This window comes from Myotis nattereri (genome assembly GCF_964212035.1).
Source record: "Myotis nattereri genome assembly, chromosome: X".
NCBI classification, from domain to species: Eukaryota; Metazoa; Chordata; class Mammalia; order Chiroptera; family Vespertilionidae; genus Myotis; species Myotis nattereri.
The window spans coordinates 9,665,527-9,682,938 of NC_138078.1; the positions used below are offsets into that span (position 1 = coordinate 9,665,527).

General features: G+C 41.1%; 1 protein-coding gene across 2 annotated transcripts in view; it reads left to right on the plus strand.

Moving 5' to 3' along the window:
• NHS (NHS actin remodeling regulator) overlaps positions 1–13,356 on the plus strand; it is a gene marked incomplete at its 5' end in the record, with an annotated part of 343,723 nt that extends 330,367 nt beyond the window's left edge. For both annotated transcript variants that reach the window (XM_081081888.1, XM_081081889.1), the window contains 4 exons: positions 22–153; positions 2,129–5,107; positions 5,614–5,740; positions 12,350–13,356. In XM_081081888.1, the coding sequence (XP_080938014.1) occupies positions 22–153; positions 2,129–5,107; positions 5,614–5,740; positions 12,350–12,959 (3,848 nt within the window). In that variant the 3' untranslated portion in view covers positions 12,960–13,356. The remainder of the gene's footprint in view (positions 1–21; positions 154–2,128; positions 5,108–5,613; positions 5,741–12,349) is intronic.
• Positions 13,357–17,412: the final 4,056 nt, after the last annotated feature.

Consider the following 17,412-nt stretch of genomic DNA (forward strand, 5'->3'; position numbering starts at 1 on the left):
AGATTTATTTGTGGGTTGCAGGAGTTGGTTTTGACAGAGAAGCTAGTATACGCTGCTCTCTTGTTCATTCACAATCTGTACTACAGCGGAGACGAAAACTGAGGAGGAGGAAGACCATCTCTGGTATCCCTAGAAGAGTCCAACAAGAAATAGGTGTGGTATAAAACTATTAATGGTTAACATTCTGTTGGGTGCCGATTTTAAGGAGATGAAATAGAAACCACCTAACCTTTAATCAGCTTCCTTTGAAAAAGTCAACCCTGTAACTTGTAAAGGTTTTGAAAAGATTTTTATTTGTCCTGTGTTCAGCAAGCCAGGTTGTATGGCATTCTAAGTTTCTGTTTTGGACTGAGAAGGTTTGACCTTATAGATTTAGGCATATACATTCAGGTCTTATGGTTGAAATTATATTTCAGTTAGTTTTGCTAATTTTTAAAAGCTTTATGAAGGTGGAAATTATAAATAAAGTAACAAGGTTCAATGAAGATTCATTTTAAAAAGTATACCTTTATTTGAAGAGACACTTTTATGACATTAATAATTAAAAAGGTAAATTTCAAGGATACTCAATTAAATATTGAATAATGATAACATGATATTCTTGATGACATTTTTCCTATTGTTTTCTGTTCAATGTGTTTAGGATATCTCTTCATGTGTTTATTACTGAAGGCCTGGTGCACAGATTTGTGCACTGGTGGGGTCCCTTGGCCTGGCCTACAGACATCCCCTGAGGGGTTCCAGATTGTGAGAGGGCAAAGGCCAGACCGAGGGACCCCACCAGTGCATGATCAGGGCCAGGGAGGGACTGCAGGAGAGCTCCAGGGCATGTCCAGCCCTTCTTGCCCAGTCCCAATTAGCCAAACTCTAGCAGCAAGCTAACCTACTGGTCAGAGGATCTGCCCACTGGTGATCAGTGCACATCATAGCGACTGGTCAAACTGTCAAACAAATGGTCAGACACTTGCATATTAGGCTTTTATTATATAAGATTAGTGTATCATCTCTTGTAAATAAGACTTTTATTTCTTACTAGAGGCCCAGTGCACGGATTCATGCACCAGTGGAGTCCCTTGGCCTGGCCTGCAGGATCGGCCAAAACTGGCTCTCCAACATCCCCCAAGGGGTTCTGGATTGAGAGAAGGTGCAGGCCAGGCCTAGGGAACCCACCGGTGCACAATTGGGCCAGGGAGGGATGCGGGAGGTTGGCCAGCTGGGGAAGGACTGTGGGAGGGCTCCAGGGCATGTCCAGCCTGTCTCGCTCAGTCCCGATCGCCTGGACCTCAGCAGCAACCTAACCTACTGGTCGGAGCATCTGCCCCCTGGTGGTCAGTGCACATCATTGCAAGCTGTTTAGCAGCCTTAGCATATCATTAGCATATTACACTTTGATTGGTTGAACAGACAACCAACGACCAGACGCTTACCATATTAGGCTTTTATTACATAGGATAGTGAATTCTAATATTTTATTTCATTATGTTTATATTAAAAAATAAAAAAATGAATAGTGGCCAAGAAGATAAAATGGACTTTAGTTTGAAAAAAACAGACAAAGTAATTTGGGACAAAGTAATTTGATATTGAAGAAAGAGAATTAACAAAAGATCTAAAAGTATATCTTATCTTAGTATATATATACTACATACATATATGTAGTGTGTGTATATCTGTATCTAAATCTATCTAATAATCTATAATTATATCTAGAGAGAGGGGAGGCAGAGAGAGAGATTCCCCAAAGCATTTTAACTTTCTATTTTATTTTAATCCTCACCCAAGGATATGTTTTACTGATGTTAAAGAGAGGGGGAGGGAGAGAGAGAGAAAAAATCCATGTATGAGAGAAACATCAACATTTGCCTTCCATACTCCTCCTCACTGGGAATTGAACCCACAATTTAGGTATGTGCCCTGAGCGGCAATTGAACCAGCAACTTTTCAGTGCACGGGATGATGCTCCAACCAACTGATCCATACTGTCCAGGCCTCCTAATTTTTTATGCTGATATTGTCTTTAGGAAAAAGCTCCTACATGCGCCAGCACCCAGATTTGTGGGTGTTTCTCAGAATGTCTTTTAGTATGCTGTTGAAAAAAATATCTCACTATGTTTTCCATGTGCCCTAGACTCTGATGAATCACCCGTGGCCAGAGAAAGGAATGTGATTGTGCACACAAATCCAGACCCTTCCAACACTGTCAATAGGAGGTCTGGAACCAGGGACTCTGAGTGCCAAACTGAGGACATTTTGATTGCTGCTCCATCCAGAAGGAGAATCAGAGCTCAAAGGGGTCAAAGTATTGCAGCTTCTCTTTCACATTCGGCAGGCAACATTTCTGCATTGGCAGACAAAGGTGATGCCATGTTTACAACTGCAGTGAGTAGCCGCACAAGATCTCGGAGCCTTCCCCGAGAGGGCAATAGAGGTGGAGATGGTGAGCCCAAAGTTGGTCTTAAACCCTCAGCATATGAAGAGGGAGAGTCTTTTGTGGGTGATCAAGAAAGAATCCCTAATGATTGCAGTGAGGCCCCCAGCAGCCCAAGTGCCCAGGAACACCAGCCTGCTTTGGATCTGGCCTGTTCTCAACATCTCCACAGCCCCCAGCACAAGTTAAGTGAGAGAGGGAGGTCACGTCTGTCCCGAATGGCTGCTGACTCTGGAAGTTGTGACATCTCCTCCAACTCAGACACCTTTGGGAGCCCCATCCACTGCATCTCCACGGCTGGTGTCCTCCTCAGCAGCCACATGGACCAGAAAGACGATCACCAGTCATCCAGTGGCAACTGGAGTGGGAGTAGCTCCACATGCCCCTCACAGACCTCAGAGACAATCCCTCCTGCAGCTTCTCCCCCCCTCACTGGTTCTTCACACTGTGATTCAGAGTTGTCACTAAACACAGCCCCTCATGCTAATGAGGATGCCAGTGTCTTCGTGACAGAGCAGTACAATGAGCACTTGGATAAAGTGAGAGGCCACCGGGCAAACTCCTTTACCTCCACTGTGGCAGATCTCCTGGATGACCCCAATAATAGCAACACAAGTGACAGTGAGTGGAATTACCTACACCACCATCATGATGCCTCCTGCCACCATGATTTTAGTCCTGAGCGCCCCAAGGCAGACAGCTTGGGCTGTCCAAGCTTCACAAGCATGGCCACATATGATAGCTTTCTGGAAAAGTCTCCATCAGACAAAGCTGACACTAGCTCTCACTTTTCAGTGGATACAGAAGGATACTACACCTCCATGCACTTTGACTGTGGTCTCAAAGGTAGTAAGAATTATGTCTGCCACTATGCAGCCCTGAGCCCAGAGAATGGCCAGGGCATTGGAGCTCCTCCTACTCTTCCAGACTGTGCCTGGCAGGACTACTTAGATCACAGGAGGCAGGGGAGACCAAGCATCTCTTTCAGGAAACCAAAGGCAAAGCCGACCCCACCTAAAAGGAGCTCATCATTGAGGAAATTCGATGGAAATGCAGACATTTCTGAAAAGAAAGAACCAAAGATTAGCAGTGCCCAGCTCCTGCCTCACAGTTCCAGGGAAATGAAGTTGCCTCTTGATTTCTCCAACACGCCTTCTCAAATGGAAAATACCAATATTTCCACCAAGCAAGAACCTTCCTGGATTAACCAGGATGAACATGGTAGTAAAGAACCTCAGTTAGACACTTCAGATATTCCACCATTCAAAGATGAAGGTGCTGAATCAACTCACTATGCAGACCTCTGGCTTCTAAATGACTTGAAAACAAATGATCCCTACAGATCTTTATCTAATTCAAGCACTGCTACGGGTACCACAGTTATTGAATGCATCAAATCTCCAGAGAGCTCTGAATCCCAAACATCCCAGTCAGAATCAAGAGCCACGACTCCATCCCTTCCTTCTGTTGACAATGAGTTTAAACTGGCTTCACCAGAAAAGTTGGCTGGCTTGGCATCTCCATCAAGTGGCTACTCAAGCCAGTCTGAAACACCAACATCCTCTTTCCCTACAGCTTTCTTTTCTGGTCCATTGTCTCCTGGAGGTAGCAAAAGAAAACCGAAAGTCCCAGAAAGGAAATCCTCACTACAGCAACCTTCTTTAAAAGATGGAGCTCTATCACTAAGTAAAGACCTTGAACTTCCAATTATACCTCCTACCCATCTTGACCTAAGTGCTCTTCATGTCTTGAATAAACCATTCCACCACCGTAACCCATTGCATGTTTTTAGTCATAATAAGCAGAATACCGTAGGGGAAACACTGAGGTCAAATCCTCCACCATCCCTTGCAATTACACCAACAGTCTTGAGATCTGTTAACCTTAGGTCCATCAGCAAGTCTGAAGAAATTAAGCAAAAAGAAGGCAATAATATGGAACACCCCTACTTAGAGCAAAGCACTCTCACAATGGCTGCTCTATCTCCAGGTAAGATTAGGCCACATACAGCTAAGAAATCACTATCACGTCAGTACTCCACTGAAGACACCATATTGTCCTTTTTTGACTCCTCTTCAGTTGAGATGGGACCAGATAAACTACAGTTAGGAAAAAAACATGCTTTTGATGTAAAGAATCATTGTGATCCAGAAACAGTAACCTCAGCTGGTAGCAATCTTCTAGATTCAAGTGCCATAAAAGACCAAATACATATGGAGAGTGAGCCTATTCCAGAAAACACACCAAGTAAAAATTGTGACTTTCCCAAAGAAGGATTTCAAAGGGTCTCTGCTGCCCGCTCAAATGATTTGGATGGTAAAATACTACAATATGGAGCTGATCCAGATGGAATCCTTGCACAGGTCCAGAAGGCATCCTCTGTAGAGCAGGAGGAAGTTGTACATCCTGAGTCCATGGATGTGCTTACATCTCAATCAAATTCACCAACTAGAGCCACAGACATAAGCAATCAACTTAAGCATCAACTTGGGATGAGCCGCTACCATGACAAAGTGCCTGGGAATATCAGCTATGAAGCAGAGCTATCAACTGTAAATTCATGCCCTGAAAAATGTTCAGAGCAGGAAAATATTGCTTCAGGTATTTCAGCCAAAAGTGCCTCTGATAACAGCGGAGCAGAGGAGACCCAAGGAAGTATGGATGAGGTTTCATTGAAAGGTTAGTTTGTCCCTATGAAAAGGAGTCTCATGGTACTTCCTGAATTTTTTCTTTCTTACATTCCCCATAATGTGGTACAGCCCTGTGTGTTGGGATCCCTCCATTATTTCTTTTCCCTTATTTTTAAATATTTCTTTATTGATTTCAGAGAGGAAGGGAGGAGAGAGAGATAGAAACATCAATGATGAGAAAGAATCATTGATTGGCTGCCTCCTGTATGCCCCCCACTGGGGATCGAGCCTGCAACCCAGGCATGTGCTCTTGGCCAGAATCGAACCCAGGATCCCTCCGTCGCAGGCTGATGCTCCACTGAGCCAAGCCGGCTAGGGCCTTCTTTTCCCTTATTAAGACAATTGAGATAAAAGCTTTTACTATTGATGGATTAAGGAGTGACAGATATAGCTCTCATTTTAAAAATGTCAGTAAAGTTATTTTTTCCTTGAGTCAGCGAAGCACAGCAGTATGCGGTAACTTTCTCCTAAAGATGCTTTTGTTTTTAATTTAAGAATCGTCACCAAGTGATGACTCTATGATTTCACCACTTAATGAAGACTCTCAGACTGAAGTGGAAGGTGTGTTTGTATCTCCAAACAAACCTCGAACAACTGAGGATTTATTTGCAGTCATTCACAGGTGAGACAACAATATGAAAGGTTTTGCTTCTTATGGTACTTCTCATCAAATGCAAATAATGGGAAAGCCTTGTGTAGTTGTAGTACATTTAACAATAACAAAAAACCCCACTAAATCCACCAAAGAAATATTTTTCCAAATCAAATTGATAGACTTGTATTTAAGTTGGGAAATATGAGTCTTTTTATATCGTTAGATTGACTTCAATTGAGAGACACTCATAAGAAATGCTGAGGAAAGGTATTTTTGTTTGTTTGTTTTCCCTAGGAAAGATATTCTGGAACAAGTTTTTATTTGAAAACTGTTTGTGGCTAAGTAACGTAGAGTGAAATCTGAAACTCTAGTGCAATCTCTGGTTTTAAATAATATCTTTTCTAAAAAATATGCTTAAAGCTGTAATCCTATATAAACAGAGATAAATTGTAAGTTAATGCACTAAACAGAGCCCCAAATTTGAGACAACAGTGTATTAAAACCTACTCATATCATAGTTCAGAACTAACCACTGCTCCCTTTTTCCCTCTCTTCCTAAAACTTAAATTTCTTTAATAACACTGGCCTTCTCTAAAATGAATGCTCCATATCCCCTGAATAGGGAATGTCCTCTAGGCTGCTTTTTAGGGCAGTGTTGTGTCCATGCTTCCCTTTCAAATTCTCTCATCCTTCCCCTGCATCCTTGTGGTCAGTGCCCATATTGGCAAGAATACTTACAACCTGTGACTGAAGAACAGAATAGGAACTAACCTTTGGAAACTGAACCAATATCAGACTGAGCTACCCAATCATAGTGTGCCTACTCCTTTCATAACTGACTACTTTCTCCCAGTAGGCCTCAGTGACTTATATGGGATTCCCAAGTGAAAAATCTTGCAAGCAGCTTACCATTGTATCACCCAGAATTCTACTTTTTTAATGGAACTTGGGTTTTCTCTTGGCGTGATTCTCTTATAAAGAAGGAGCCAACTCTTTAACAACTTTTTGAAAGGAGTCAATCAGAAATGCCTTCTGTGTATACCCTAGCAGGCATGCTTCTCCATTCAGAGTGTGAAGAGTCATTAGTTTATTTTTCTTTTGCCCTGTGTGTAGTCTAAGCTCCAGTTATATTCCTCTCACCCCACTTTATCTTCAACCTTAGGACAAGTTACTAAGATGCTATGTAAGTTAAAGAGCCAAACTCTTACCCCAAAGAACCAAATGCTAGTGTCTGGAATAATGGACATAAAGTAAGTAGTGGAGTAAAAAAGACCTGGAATTGAATCCCAGTGCTGCCACTTCTTAACCAGTCTTGAGTCAGTTAAAACCTCTGTACTTATCTATTCCCTGATTGGAAATGGAGAGACTTAGAGTTCACATTCTCAGTTTTGATGATAAAATAACATTTTACTATCTAGAATATAATAGATGCTAAAATAAATGTTAGCTTGAAACTCCTACCCTATTGGAGTACTGGACACTGGCATACACTGGCATACACAAGATAACAACCACAAAGGTTTTAGTGAACCCGAATAAGGCTGGTCTCTAATTGCAAAACGGACATTTTCTCTACCCTATGGATTTCTAGAATACTTACCAATGAGCTCAGTCATGCTGAAGATTCACAGAATGTACACTGGTTTACTTATCAAGATAAATATGATGGGTACCTAGGTTTGGTAGACTTACTAAGTTTTTTAAATCTAGGTTAGCATTTGTTTAGTATGTATGTATGTATGTGCAGCACAGTGACAAGAAGAATTTTGTGTTGTTTTTTTGAAGGGAAAGTATTTTTTGAATATTTCCTTGTTCTTCTTGTGAATGCAATGCAATTCAAACTTGAAAGAAATATTTAACACAGAAATAGAAATCCAGTCATTCTAAGATAACTGCTATTAAATTTGGAGTCTATTCCTTCGTATTTTTCCCATGTATAATAAACACATATTATATTCTAACTTGTGTATTTAATATTTTTCTTTCTTGTAAAATATATTTTATTGATTTCAGAAAGGAAGAGAGAGGGAGAAAGAGAGAGAAACATCAATGATGAAAGAGAATCATTGATTAGCTGTCTCCTGCACAGCCCTTACTGGGGATCAAGCATGTGCCCTGACCGGGAATCGAATCTTGACCTCCTGGTTCATAGGTTGACCCTCAACCACAGGGCCACAATGGCCAGGCTCCTTTTATTTTTTTCAATTACAGTTAACATTCAATATTATATTAGTTTCAGGAGTGCAGCATAGTGGTTAGACATTTACATAACTTATGAAGTGATCCTTTGATAAATCTAGTACCCACCTAGCACCATACAGAATTATTACAGTATTATTGACTATATTACCTATGCTGTAATTTACATTCCCATGACTATTTTCTGTGAGTCTGTACTTCTTAATCCTTTCACATTTTCACTCAGCCCCCCCAGTCTCCCTTACATATGGAAATAATCAGTTTGTTTTCTGTATCTGAGTCTGTTTCTGTTTTGTTTGTTCATTTATTTTGTTCTTTAGATTCCACATATAAGTGAAATCGTATGGCATTTGTCTTTCTGTGTCTAATATCACTTAGCATAATATCCTATAGTTCCATCCATGTTGTCGCAAATGGTAATGTGTCATTCTTTTTTATGGTCAAATAATTTTCTATTGCATATATGTACCACAGCTTTTTTATACACTTGTCTATTGATGGGCATTTAGGTTACTTCCATATCTTGGCTATTGTAAATAACATTGCAATGAACAGAGAGATGTGTATGTCTTTTCAAAATCGTGCTTTGGATTTCTTCAGATAATTACTCAGAAGTGGAATTGCTGGGTCATAAGGTAGTTCTATTTTTAATTCTCTGAGGAACGCCCACACTGTTTTCCATAGTGGCCGCACCAATCCCAAAATTCCAATTTGCAGTGCATGAGGGTTCCCTTTTTTCCACATCCTTACCAAAACTTGTTTATTGATTTATTGATGGTGGTCATTCTGACAGGTGTGAGGTGTTATCTCATTGTGGTTTTAATTTGCATTTCTCTGATGATTAGTGACGTTGAGTATCTTTTCATAAGTCTATTGGCCATCTTTATTTCCTCCTTGGATAAATGTATATTCAAGCCCTCTACCCATTTTTAAAATTATATTGTTTATTGTTTTGGTATTAAGTTGTATGAGTTCTTTGTAAATTTTGCATATTGACCCCTTATCAGATGTATCATTGGTGAATATCTTCTCCCATTCCATAGGTTGTCTGTTTTGTTGATGGTTTCCTTTCAAGAGCAAATCAGGGAGTTTGCTGTTTATGTTTTCTTCTAGGAATTTCATGGTTTGGAGTCGCATATTTAAGTCTTTAATCCATTTTGAGTTTATTTTTGTATATGGTGTGAAGGTAGTCTAGTTTCATTTTTTTTGTATGTATCTGTCCAGTTTTCCCAACACCATTTATTGAAAAGACTGTCTTTACCCCATTGTATATTTTTGTATCCTCTGCCATAGATTAATTGAGCATTTAGGTGTGGGTTTGTTTCTGGGCTCTCTATTATGTTCCATTGATCTCTGTTTCTGTTTATGCCAGTACCATGCGGTTTTGATTACTATAGAGTTGTAGAATAGCTTGCTATCAGATAGTGTGATACCTCCAACTTAGTTCTTCTTTTTCAAGATTGATGTTTCTATTTGGGGGTCTTTTGTGATTCCATATAAAATTTTGGATTATTTGTTCTAGTTCTGTGAAAAATGCCACTGGTATTTTGATAGGGATTGCATTAGACCTATAGATTGCTTTGGGTAGTATGGACAACTTTTGTTGTTATTAATCCTCACCTGAGGATATTTTTCCCATTGATTTTTTTTCAGAGAGTGTGGAGGAAGGGGAGAGAGAGAGAGAGAGAGAGAGAGAGAGAGAGAGAGAGAGAGAGAGAGAGATGAGAGAGACACATCAATTGGTTGCCTCCCACACATACCTTGATCAGGGCTGGGGATCGAACCTGCAACCCATGTACTTGCCCTTAACTGGGAATTGAACTGGCAACCCTTCTGTGCACGGTGCCAATTCTCTAATGACTTAGAAACACTGGCCAGGGTAAGGACATTTTTAAAAAATATATTTTTTATTGATTTCAGAGAGGATGGGAGAGGGAGAGAGAGAAAGAAACATCAATGATAAGAGAAAATCATTTATTGGCTGCCTCCTACACTCCCCACACTGGGGATTGAGACTGCAACTTGGGCATGTGTCTGACTGGGAATGGAACCATGACATTCTGGTTGATAGGTTGACACTCAACCACTGAACCAGGCTGGATGGGTGAGTATATTTTAAAGAAGTTAATCCTTCCTGTCCATTAGCACAATATATGCACCCATTTATTTGTATTTTCTTAAGAATGGTTTTGTTTTCTTGATAACTTACAGCGTACAAAGCTTTAAGAGATCCAGATGTGGTCTAGGTTTTCAGCTCCTTATAGAAAGTTGGTTCACTGATTAATACACTGTTGATGTTCCTAAGCAGCTATGGATAATGCTATTTGCAGCTCCAAAATGGATTAAGTTATTTAAAAAGTCATGTAAGAATTTTTTAATTTAAAAAGCAGATAGAATAGTATAATGCACACAAGACCTTCCCTCCCCCCTCCACACACACAGACACACATATCCATCACCCAAGCCTGTAAACTAGAAACATATAGCTAAACCTGTCTCATCCACAGTTCCATCTACTTTGCTCCTCTGGTATTCATTAGAATATCAAACATCAAAGCATTTTGTCTGTATCAGAGAGAGAGATTTAATAAAAGAAAGCTACACTTCTTCACTGTCTACACTTTAACCAAGACTCAGACAGCAGTATTTTCTTATACTAAAACTAGAGGCCCAGTGCACAAAAATGTGTGCACTCGGGGGGGTGGGGGTGGTCCCTCAGCCCGGACTGTGCCCTCTCGCAGTCTGGGACCCCTCGGGAGATAACGACCTGCTGGCTTAGGCCTGCTCCCGGGTGGCAGAGGGCAGGCCCAATCCCTAGGTGCAGCCCCTGGTCGGGCTCAGAGCAGGGCCGATTGGGGAGTTGGGGCGCTGCCCCCTGTCATGCACAGAGCAGGGTGGATTGGGAGGTTGCAATGCCACCCTCAGTCACGCTCAGGGTAGGGCCGATGAGGGGGTTGGGGCACCATCCCCTGTCACACTCAAGGCAGGGTCGATGGGGAGGTTGCAGCGCCACCCCCTGTCATGCACAGAGCAGGGCCAATCAGGGGGTTGGGGTGCTGCCCCCTGTCATGCACAGAGCAGGGCCCATCAGGAGGTTAGGGCTCCGTACCCTGTCACACACAGAGCAGGGTCAATCAGGGGGTTGGGGAGCTCCCCCCTGTCATGCACAGAGCAGGGCCCATCAGGGGGTTGGGGCACCGCACCCTGTCACACACAGAGCTGCAGGGCAATCAGGGGAGCTCCCACCTGTCACGCACAGAGCAGGGCTGATCAGGAGGTTGGGGTGCCTCCCCCTGTCACGAACAGAGCAGGGCGGATAGGGAGGTTGTGGCCCCACCCCCTGTCACACACAGAGCCGCAGGGCGATCAGGGGGTTTGGGCGCTGTCCCCTGTCACACTGACCCCGGTGCCGGGAGGCCTCTCAGCTCTGCTGATCCCGGTGCCAGGAGGCCTCGCGGCTCCGCTGATCCCGGTGCTGGGAGGCATATTACCCTTTTACTATATAGGATAGAGGCCTGGTGCATGGTTGGGGCTGGCTGGTTTGCCCTGAAGGGTGTCCTGGATCAGGTTGGGGGGGTCCCCACTGTGGTGCCTGGCCAGCCTGGGTGAGGGGATGATGGCTGTTCGCAGCTGGTCACACACCCTTCAGGGTGGGGGTCCCCACTGGGGTGCCTGGCCAGTCTGGGTGAGGGGCTGAGGGCTGTTTTCAGGCTGGCGGGTGACTGAAGCTCCAAACTGCTCCTTTTTTTATTTTTCTTTTTTATTCTGGGCCAGCTTTAGCTCTGGCTCCAGCTCTGAGGCCTCTGCTGCTGAAAGCAGGTATCTGGTTTGTTTGGGTTCTGTAATCGAAACACTGTATCAGCTCCAGCTCTGAGATCCCAGCTGGCTGAAAGCAGGTTTCTGGGGTTTTGTTTAGCTTCTATATTTGTAACAATGTTTCAAAGTGCAGGCTCAGAGGCCGGCAAGGCAGGGGGGGAATGTTTGAGTCCTCCATCACTGAAGCAAGCAAGCCTCATGTTCGCTTCAAGCTGCCTGGCTGCCGGCCGCCATCTTGGCTGGTAGTTAATTTGCATATCACCCTGATTAGCCAATGGGAAGGGTAGCGGTCATATGCCAATTACCATGTTTCTCTTTTATTAGATAGGATATCCCAATAAGTCCTCCTCTGGAACCTCTAGCCTCCACATTAGTCATTATTTGAAATAGTCATTTCCAAAATCTAATTTGTGTCCAATGGTTATCAGATAATTTCCCTCAAGTTGTAAGTGCTACAAGGGTAAGGACTGTATCCTACTCCTCATCTCCACAGCCCTAATACATAGTATCCAATCAGATAGGGTGCACCAAAATTCTCTTTAAGGAGATGTGTGAACGTGACTTAACAGTTTCAGTTTCATAAAAATGTAACTGAACTGAGATTCTTCCTTTTCTTAAAAGGTCTAAAAGGAAAGTACTTGGAAGAAAAGATTCTGGGGACATGTCTGTTCGAAGCAAATCAAGAGCTTCCCTTGGCAGCAGTAGCAGTAGCAGCACTGGTTCCGTCACTTCACCCAACAGCAATGTGACCACCGCCATCAGCCAGAGGTCTCCTGGCCTTATCTACCGAAATGCTAAGAAGTCCAACACATCCAATGAAGAGTTTAAGCTGTTACTCCTCAAGAAAGGCAGTCGTTCAGATTCCAGTTATCGCATGTCTGCTACTGAGATTCTGAAGAGTCCCATCCTGCCTAAACCTCCTGGGGAGCTCACAGCCGAGTCTCCCCAAAGCACCCATGAGGCCCATCAGGGGACACTTGGGGCCGAGGCATTGTCCCCACTCTCTCCATGCTCCCCACGAGTTAATTCAGAAGGATTTTCCTCGAAGAACTTTGCCACCTCAGCATCAGCAAGGGTTGGACGTTCTCGGGCTCCTCCTGTGGCCAGCAGCAGCCGCTACAGTGTCCGCTGCAGGCTGTACAATGCGCCCATGCAGGCCATCTCTGAGGGGGAGACAGAAAATTCCGATGGGAGCCCACATGATGACCGATCCTCTCAGAGCTCAACATAGGTAGCCCGTGCCCGACTGGCTATCAAAGGCCAAAACCCTTAGTCTATGAGTATGGGGGAATAGAACAGAAAGCTAGGGAGAAGTCAGCATGTCACAGGGTACCATCACTTATTACCAATGAATTCCTAAATATTTGCTGGGGAAACAGAAGGTGGTTTAGTCTTTCTTGATTATTTTCCATGTTTTAAGTAGCTGTACTGTCTTTCATATTTTTCTTTAGCTTAGTTTGATTTACTCAATGCCATTCTTTTTGATAACATAGAATTTTAAAATGTCTGCTTTTCATGAAACCTAGAAAACAATTTTCCCAGAGCTGCCTATTCAGAAAAGAAAACCCTCACTGTCATAATTCTTAAAAAGATGAAATTACTCTGGAGGTTTGGTATTTTTTTACATTAAAATGAACTAAAGCAAAATTTAGAAGAAAGAACTACACACATGTAAATACCATATTTTTGATAAAAATGTGTAAATAGATTTATCAATGACAAGTGGACATGTGGCCAATTATCTACTGCACACCAACTGTTTATAGAACATAACAGATAAAGTGTAATAATTGTATTCTGTGAATACCATTTTCATATTAATTACCATATTTAAATGTCCACCAATATGATTTCTGCGTGATAAACCTCATATATGAATTTTAAACTAGTGAAATAAAGGAAATCTTGAGGTCATATACTGAAATGTGATTAATTTAAAATAAGGAATTCAGACCTAACTATTTTTGTGACAAATTGCAGCACCAAACAAGCTAATAGTAATTATCATGTGGCTATGATTTGCCATATGGTAATTTGGACAGAATGAAAAGCATGCTTTTGATTTTTTAATCAATGAGAGAAATAATCATTCTCAATACAAAACCCTGAACAACAACATTTGACAGTGTCCTTTAAACTTTAATTTTTCAATGAATTGCTTTAAAGAGAATGAGCAGGGAAAACTAGTTAATTTTAGATTATGTTTTATATTAGGCTCCCAGAGATATAAAAAGTCATAATCTAATGACTATAATTTTAAAACTCCTTAAACAGTCTAGAAATTAGTTCCAGGTTCTTTAACTAACAAAAATAAAACATAAGCATGCTACAGAGTTGTTGATTTATCAGTAAATACCTGCAATGAGTTTTCAGTGAAGCTTCTCTCTGTGCTGATGAGATTTGTGCTACCTAAAAATTAACAGAAATGACACTGTGAACAATGTAGTTGGGAAATAGGTATGTGTATATGCATTATTTATATTCACTGTTAAGCTGGGAATGGGGGACAGCTCTGGTTCACAATGCTACATACACCTGAGTTTTTGTCTGATTTTACTATATCTGCTTGATGGCAAAAGGGGAGGGGTGGTGGGTGGGAAAGGAAATGTCAGAGCAAGTGCTCTGATAAAAAATGAAGGCAGGGAAACAAGCTGAATTACTTGAAATTACTTGAATTTTCTTGTCTTAAGATGGAAAAAAATGTAGTTACAAGTTGAAATCTGCAAATAGTTTTTACACCTCTGATTTTAACATGAACTGATGTTAATGTTTGAAATGTCAGAAATATAAGTAGTTATATATTTAGAATATGTTTTGAATGGGAAAAGGTAGCAAGTGGCGAGAACTAAGGAGGGATATGGCCTATAAAAGAATAGAATGCAATTAGAATGATAGAACATACCAGAGTTACCAAGAAATTGATATGCGTCTGGCTTTAAGCTTATGCAAGTGGTATTTGGGAAAGTAGGATGTGTGAAAAAGGGGGTGTGGTTTTGATTTCATTCATGCAATATGAAGGGAGCAACCTGGTCTAAGAAGATGCTGTATTTCAAAAGAAACACTTTCTAAGATGTTACAGATTGAGAATTAGAGAATCTGATTCTGTTGGGTTTTTTTGTTTGTTTGTCTGGAAAAAGAGAACAAGTCTGGCTTCTATTTGTTTTCACTATCAAATTGTGTTACTTAATTTCTTGTCATCCGTGTATGTAAAATGGGTGCAGGGGGTGGCGGGGTAGAGGAGGGAGAATGTGTATGTGTGTGTGCATGTGTACGTGCGTGCACACGCACGCTCTTGGGCTGGGATAGATAAGCTACCTGGTAAAGGGTACATTTGAACATTTATGAAATGTTATACTTTTTATTAAAAGAAATATGTTTGGGGTTTGAAAAAAATGTACCATCATTTCTCATTGGAACCCATGACTTAAGAAAACCAACATGGTTTGACACCACATGGGAACATGAATATCTTTTTCTCATGCTTTGAAAAGTACATTTGGCAAAATTTTAAAAAATAAAGTTTTTAGACAAATGTGGTAAGAAACAGTCATTTCCAGTCACAATAGGTCATCTTTTGTAATTTTCATAAAAGCAGTTCGTTTGCAGTATGGCTTTGTGTAGTTAGGGGGGTTTTAAGTGTTAAGAAAGGTATGTGGGCTTTAAAAGTGATTCTAAATCATGAATAGAAACATGAATTGGCTTTAATAAATGTCACCTTTTTATTATTGACATTAATTTAAGTAATGGTACCATGTATAGCTTAAAATACATATTGACTTGAATTGTGAGGCAATAAGATACCTTCTATATGTAATGATCACAGAACTAACCCTTATAATATAGTTTTACTTATTTTGTTTACTCTAAAAATCTATAGCAGAGTTTCTCTATTTTATATTTCATAGATTTAAAAAACCCCAAATAAAGATAGATTTTAAATTCACTGTGGAAAATACTATTGAGTAACAAACTGAGTAAAAAAAAAAAAAAGCAAGGAATTCCTTAGTAATCTGGAATATTCTACATGGCTTTGTAACATAGTATATAAAACCAAGATTTGGAGGCTGTCTTCAACATCACTGCCATCTTGAAGCAGGGTACACACATTAGGTATTGCAAAAAACATCAATCCAAGTTTTCTTCTGTTGTTTGCACTGATGCTAATTTTTTGTGCTTTTAGGTTTATACAACATGTCTATGTTGTGTGGGGGATTTTTTTTCCTTACTCTGATTTTTTTTTTTTTATGTTTTGGCTAAGTAGAGGACATGGACTAGTTATAGCAAACAAAACATACCGTTTGCTCTTGCCAAAGGTCAGTGAGTGAGTACATTTGCTGCAGTGGTGGCTGACTTAGAAAACTAGATCATGACAAAAAGATTTAAAACTATGATGTGTCACTATTTTGGTACTAGGACCAATTCATGCTGGCCGAAAAGACAATGGTTTATGGACTTGCATCCATTTTGTATTTTTGTAATATTTGTAAATATGAACTTTTTAAATTGTTGCAAAAAATGGTTTCTTTTGTAAGATGTTTTCAACGTTTACATTCAATTCAAGCCTTTGTATATTTTAGAGCTGTGCAACACTTTAAGTCTTGTATTTATTTTTAGTAAAAATGGTGACAGTTTCATTGTGAACCCCTTTAAAAAATGTACCAGGAAAGTTTGATTACCTAGAAAGTGTGTATTGAAACTGCAAATAAACGTGACTGCAATTAAATTGGTTTCTCTCTTCATTGTTATATAACTGCATTCTTGGGGTTTCACAAACACAAGCATTTTATACGGAACTGGACATAAAGGAGGGGAGACTACTATGGCAAAACTATGAGCAAAATAATAATAATAATAATAATAATAATAATAATAATAGTGTTTCTACAATGGGCTCAAATCTTGCTTTGTATTTGAGAAGAGAAAAAACACATTTCCAATGTTGGATACACTTTTCCGTAGCCCCTTTCTGGGCTAGGAAAAGATTTCTGGCTTTGAAATATTCACCTTTACTTCTGATAAGTACTCAGACTGTTCCACACTGTTCCTTCTTCCCAAGATGGGCAGCCTCAATATATATAAGACGATATGCCACTAAATAATGTCATGCAATCTTTATTACATAGCAAATTCTTGTGCCAGATAGTGTTCTAAGTGCTTTGCTTACTCCAACTCATGTACTCCCCACATTGTGCCCATTTTACAGATAGGGAAACTAAAGCACAGAGCGTTACCTGACTTGCCCAAAGTCATAGAGTAACTAATGTTGGGGCTGAGATTCCAACCCAGAAAATTTGACTCCAGGGTCAGTACTAGTACTAAACCACAATTACTAAGGTTGATCACTATGACCCCGCCCCTCTCCCTCTCAAATTCCTATACTGATGAGCACACTTAGAATCCGGTCAAAGTGGACCTTAGAGGGAGGGGTAGGAGAGGGATGACGTTTCAAAGAAAGCTTCAAAGAACCAATCAGTGACAGTGGGAGGGCACAAGCCTAAGTGCCATATCCCCAAGAGCTGCCGCCACAAACCCGAGAGCTGCCTCCACAACCCCCCCGAGAGCTGCCTCCACAACCCCCCAAGAGCTGCCTCCACAACCCCCCGAGAGCTGCTTCCACACCCCCGAGAGCTGCCTCCACAACCCCCCGAGAGCTGCCTCCACAACCCCCGAGAGCTGCTTCCACA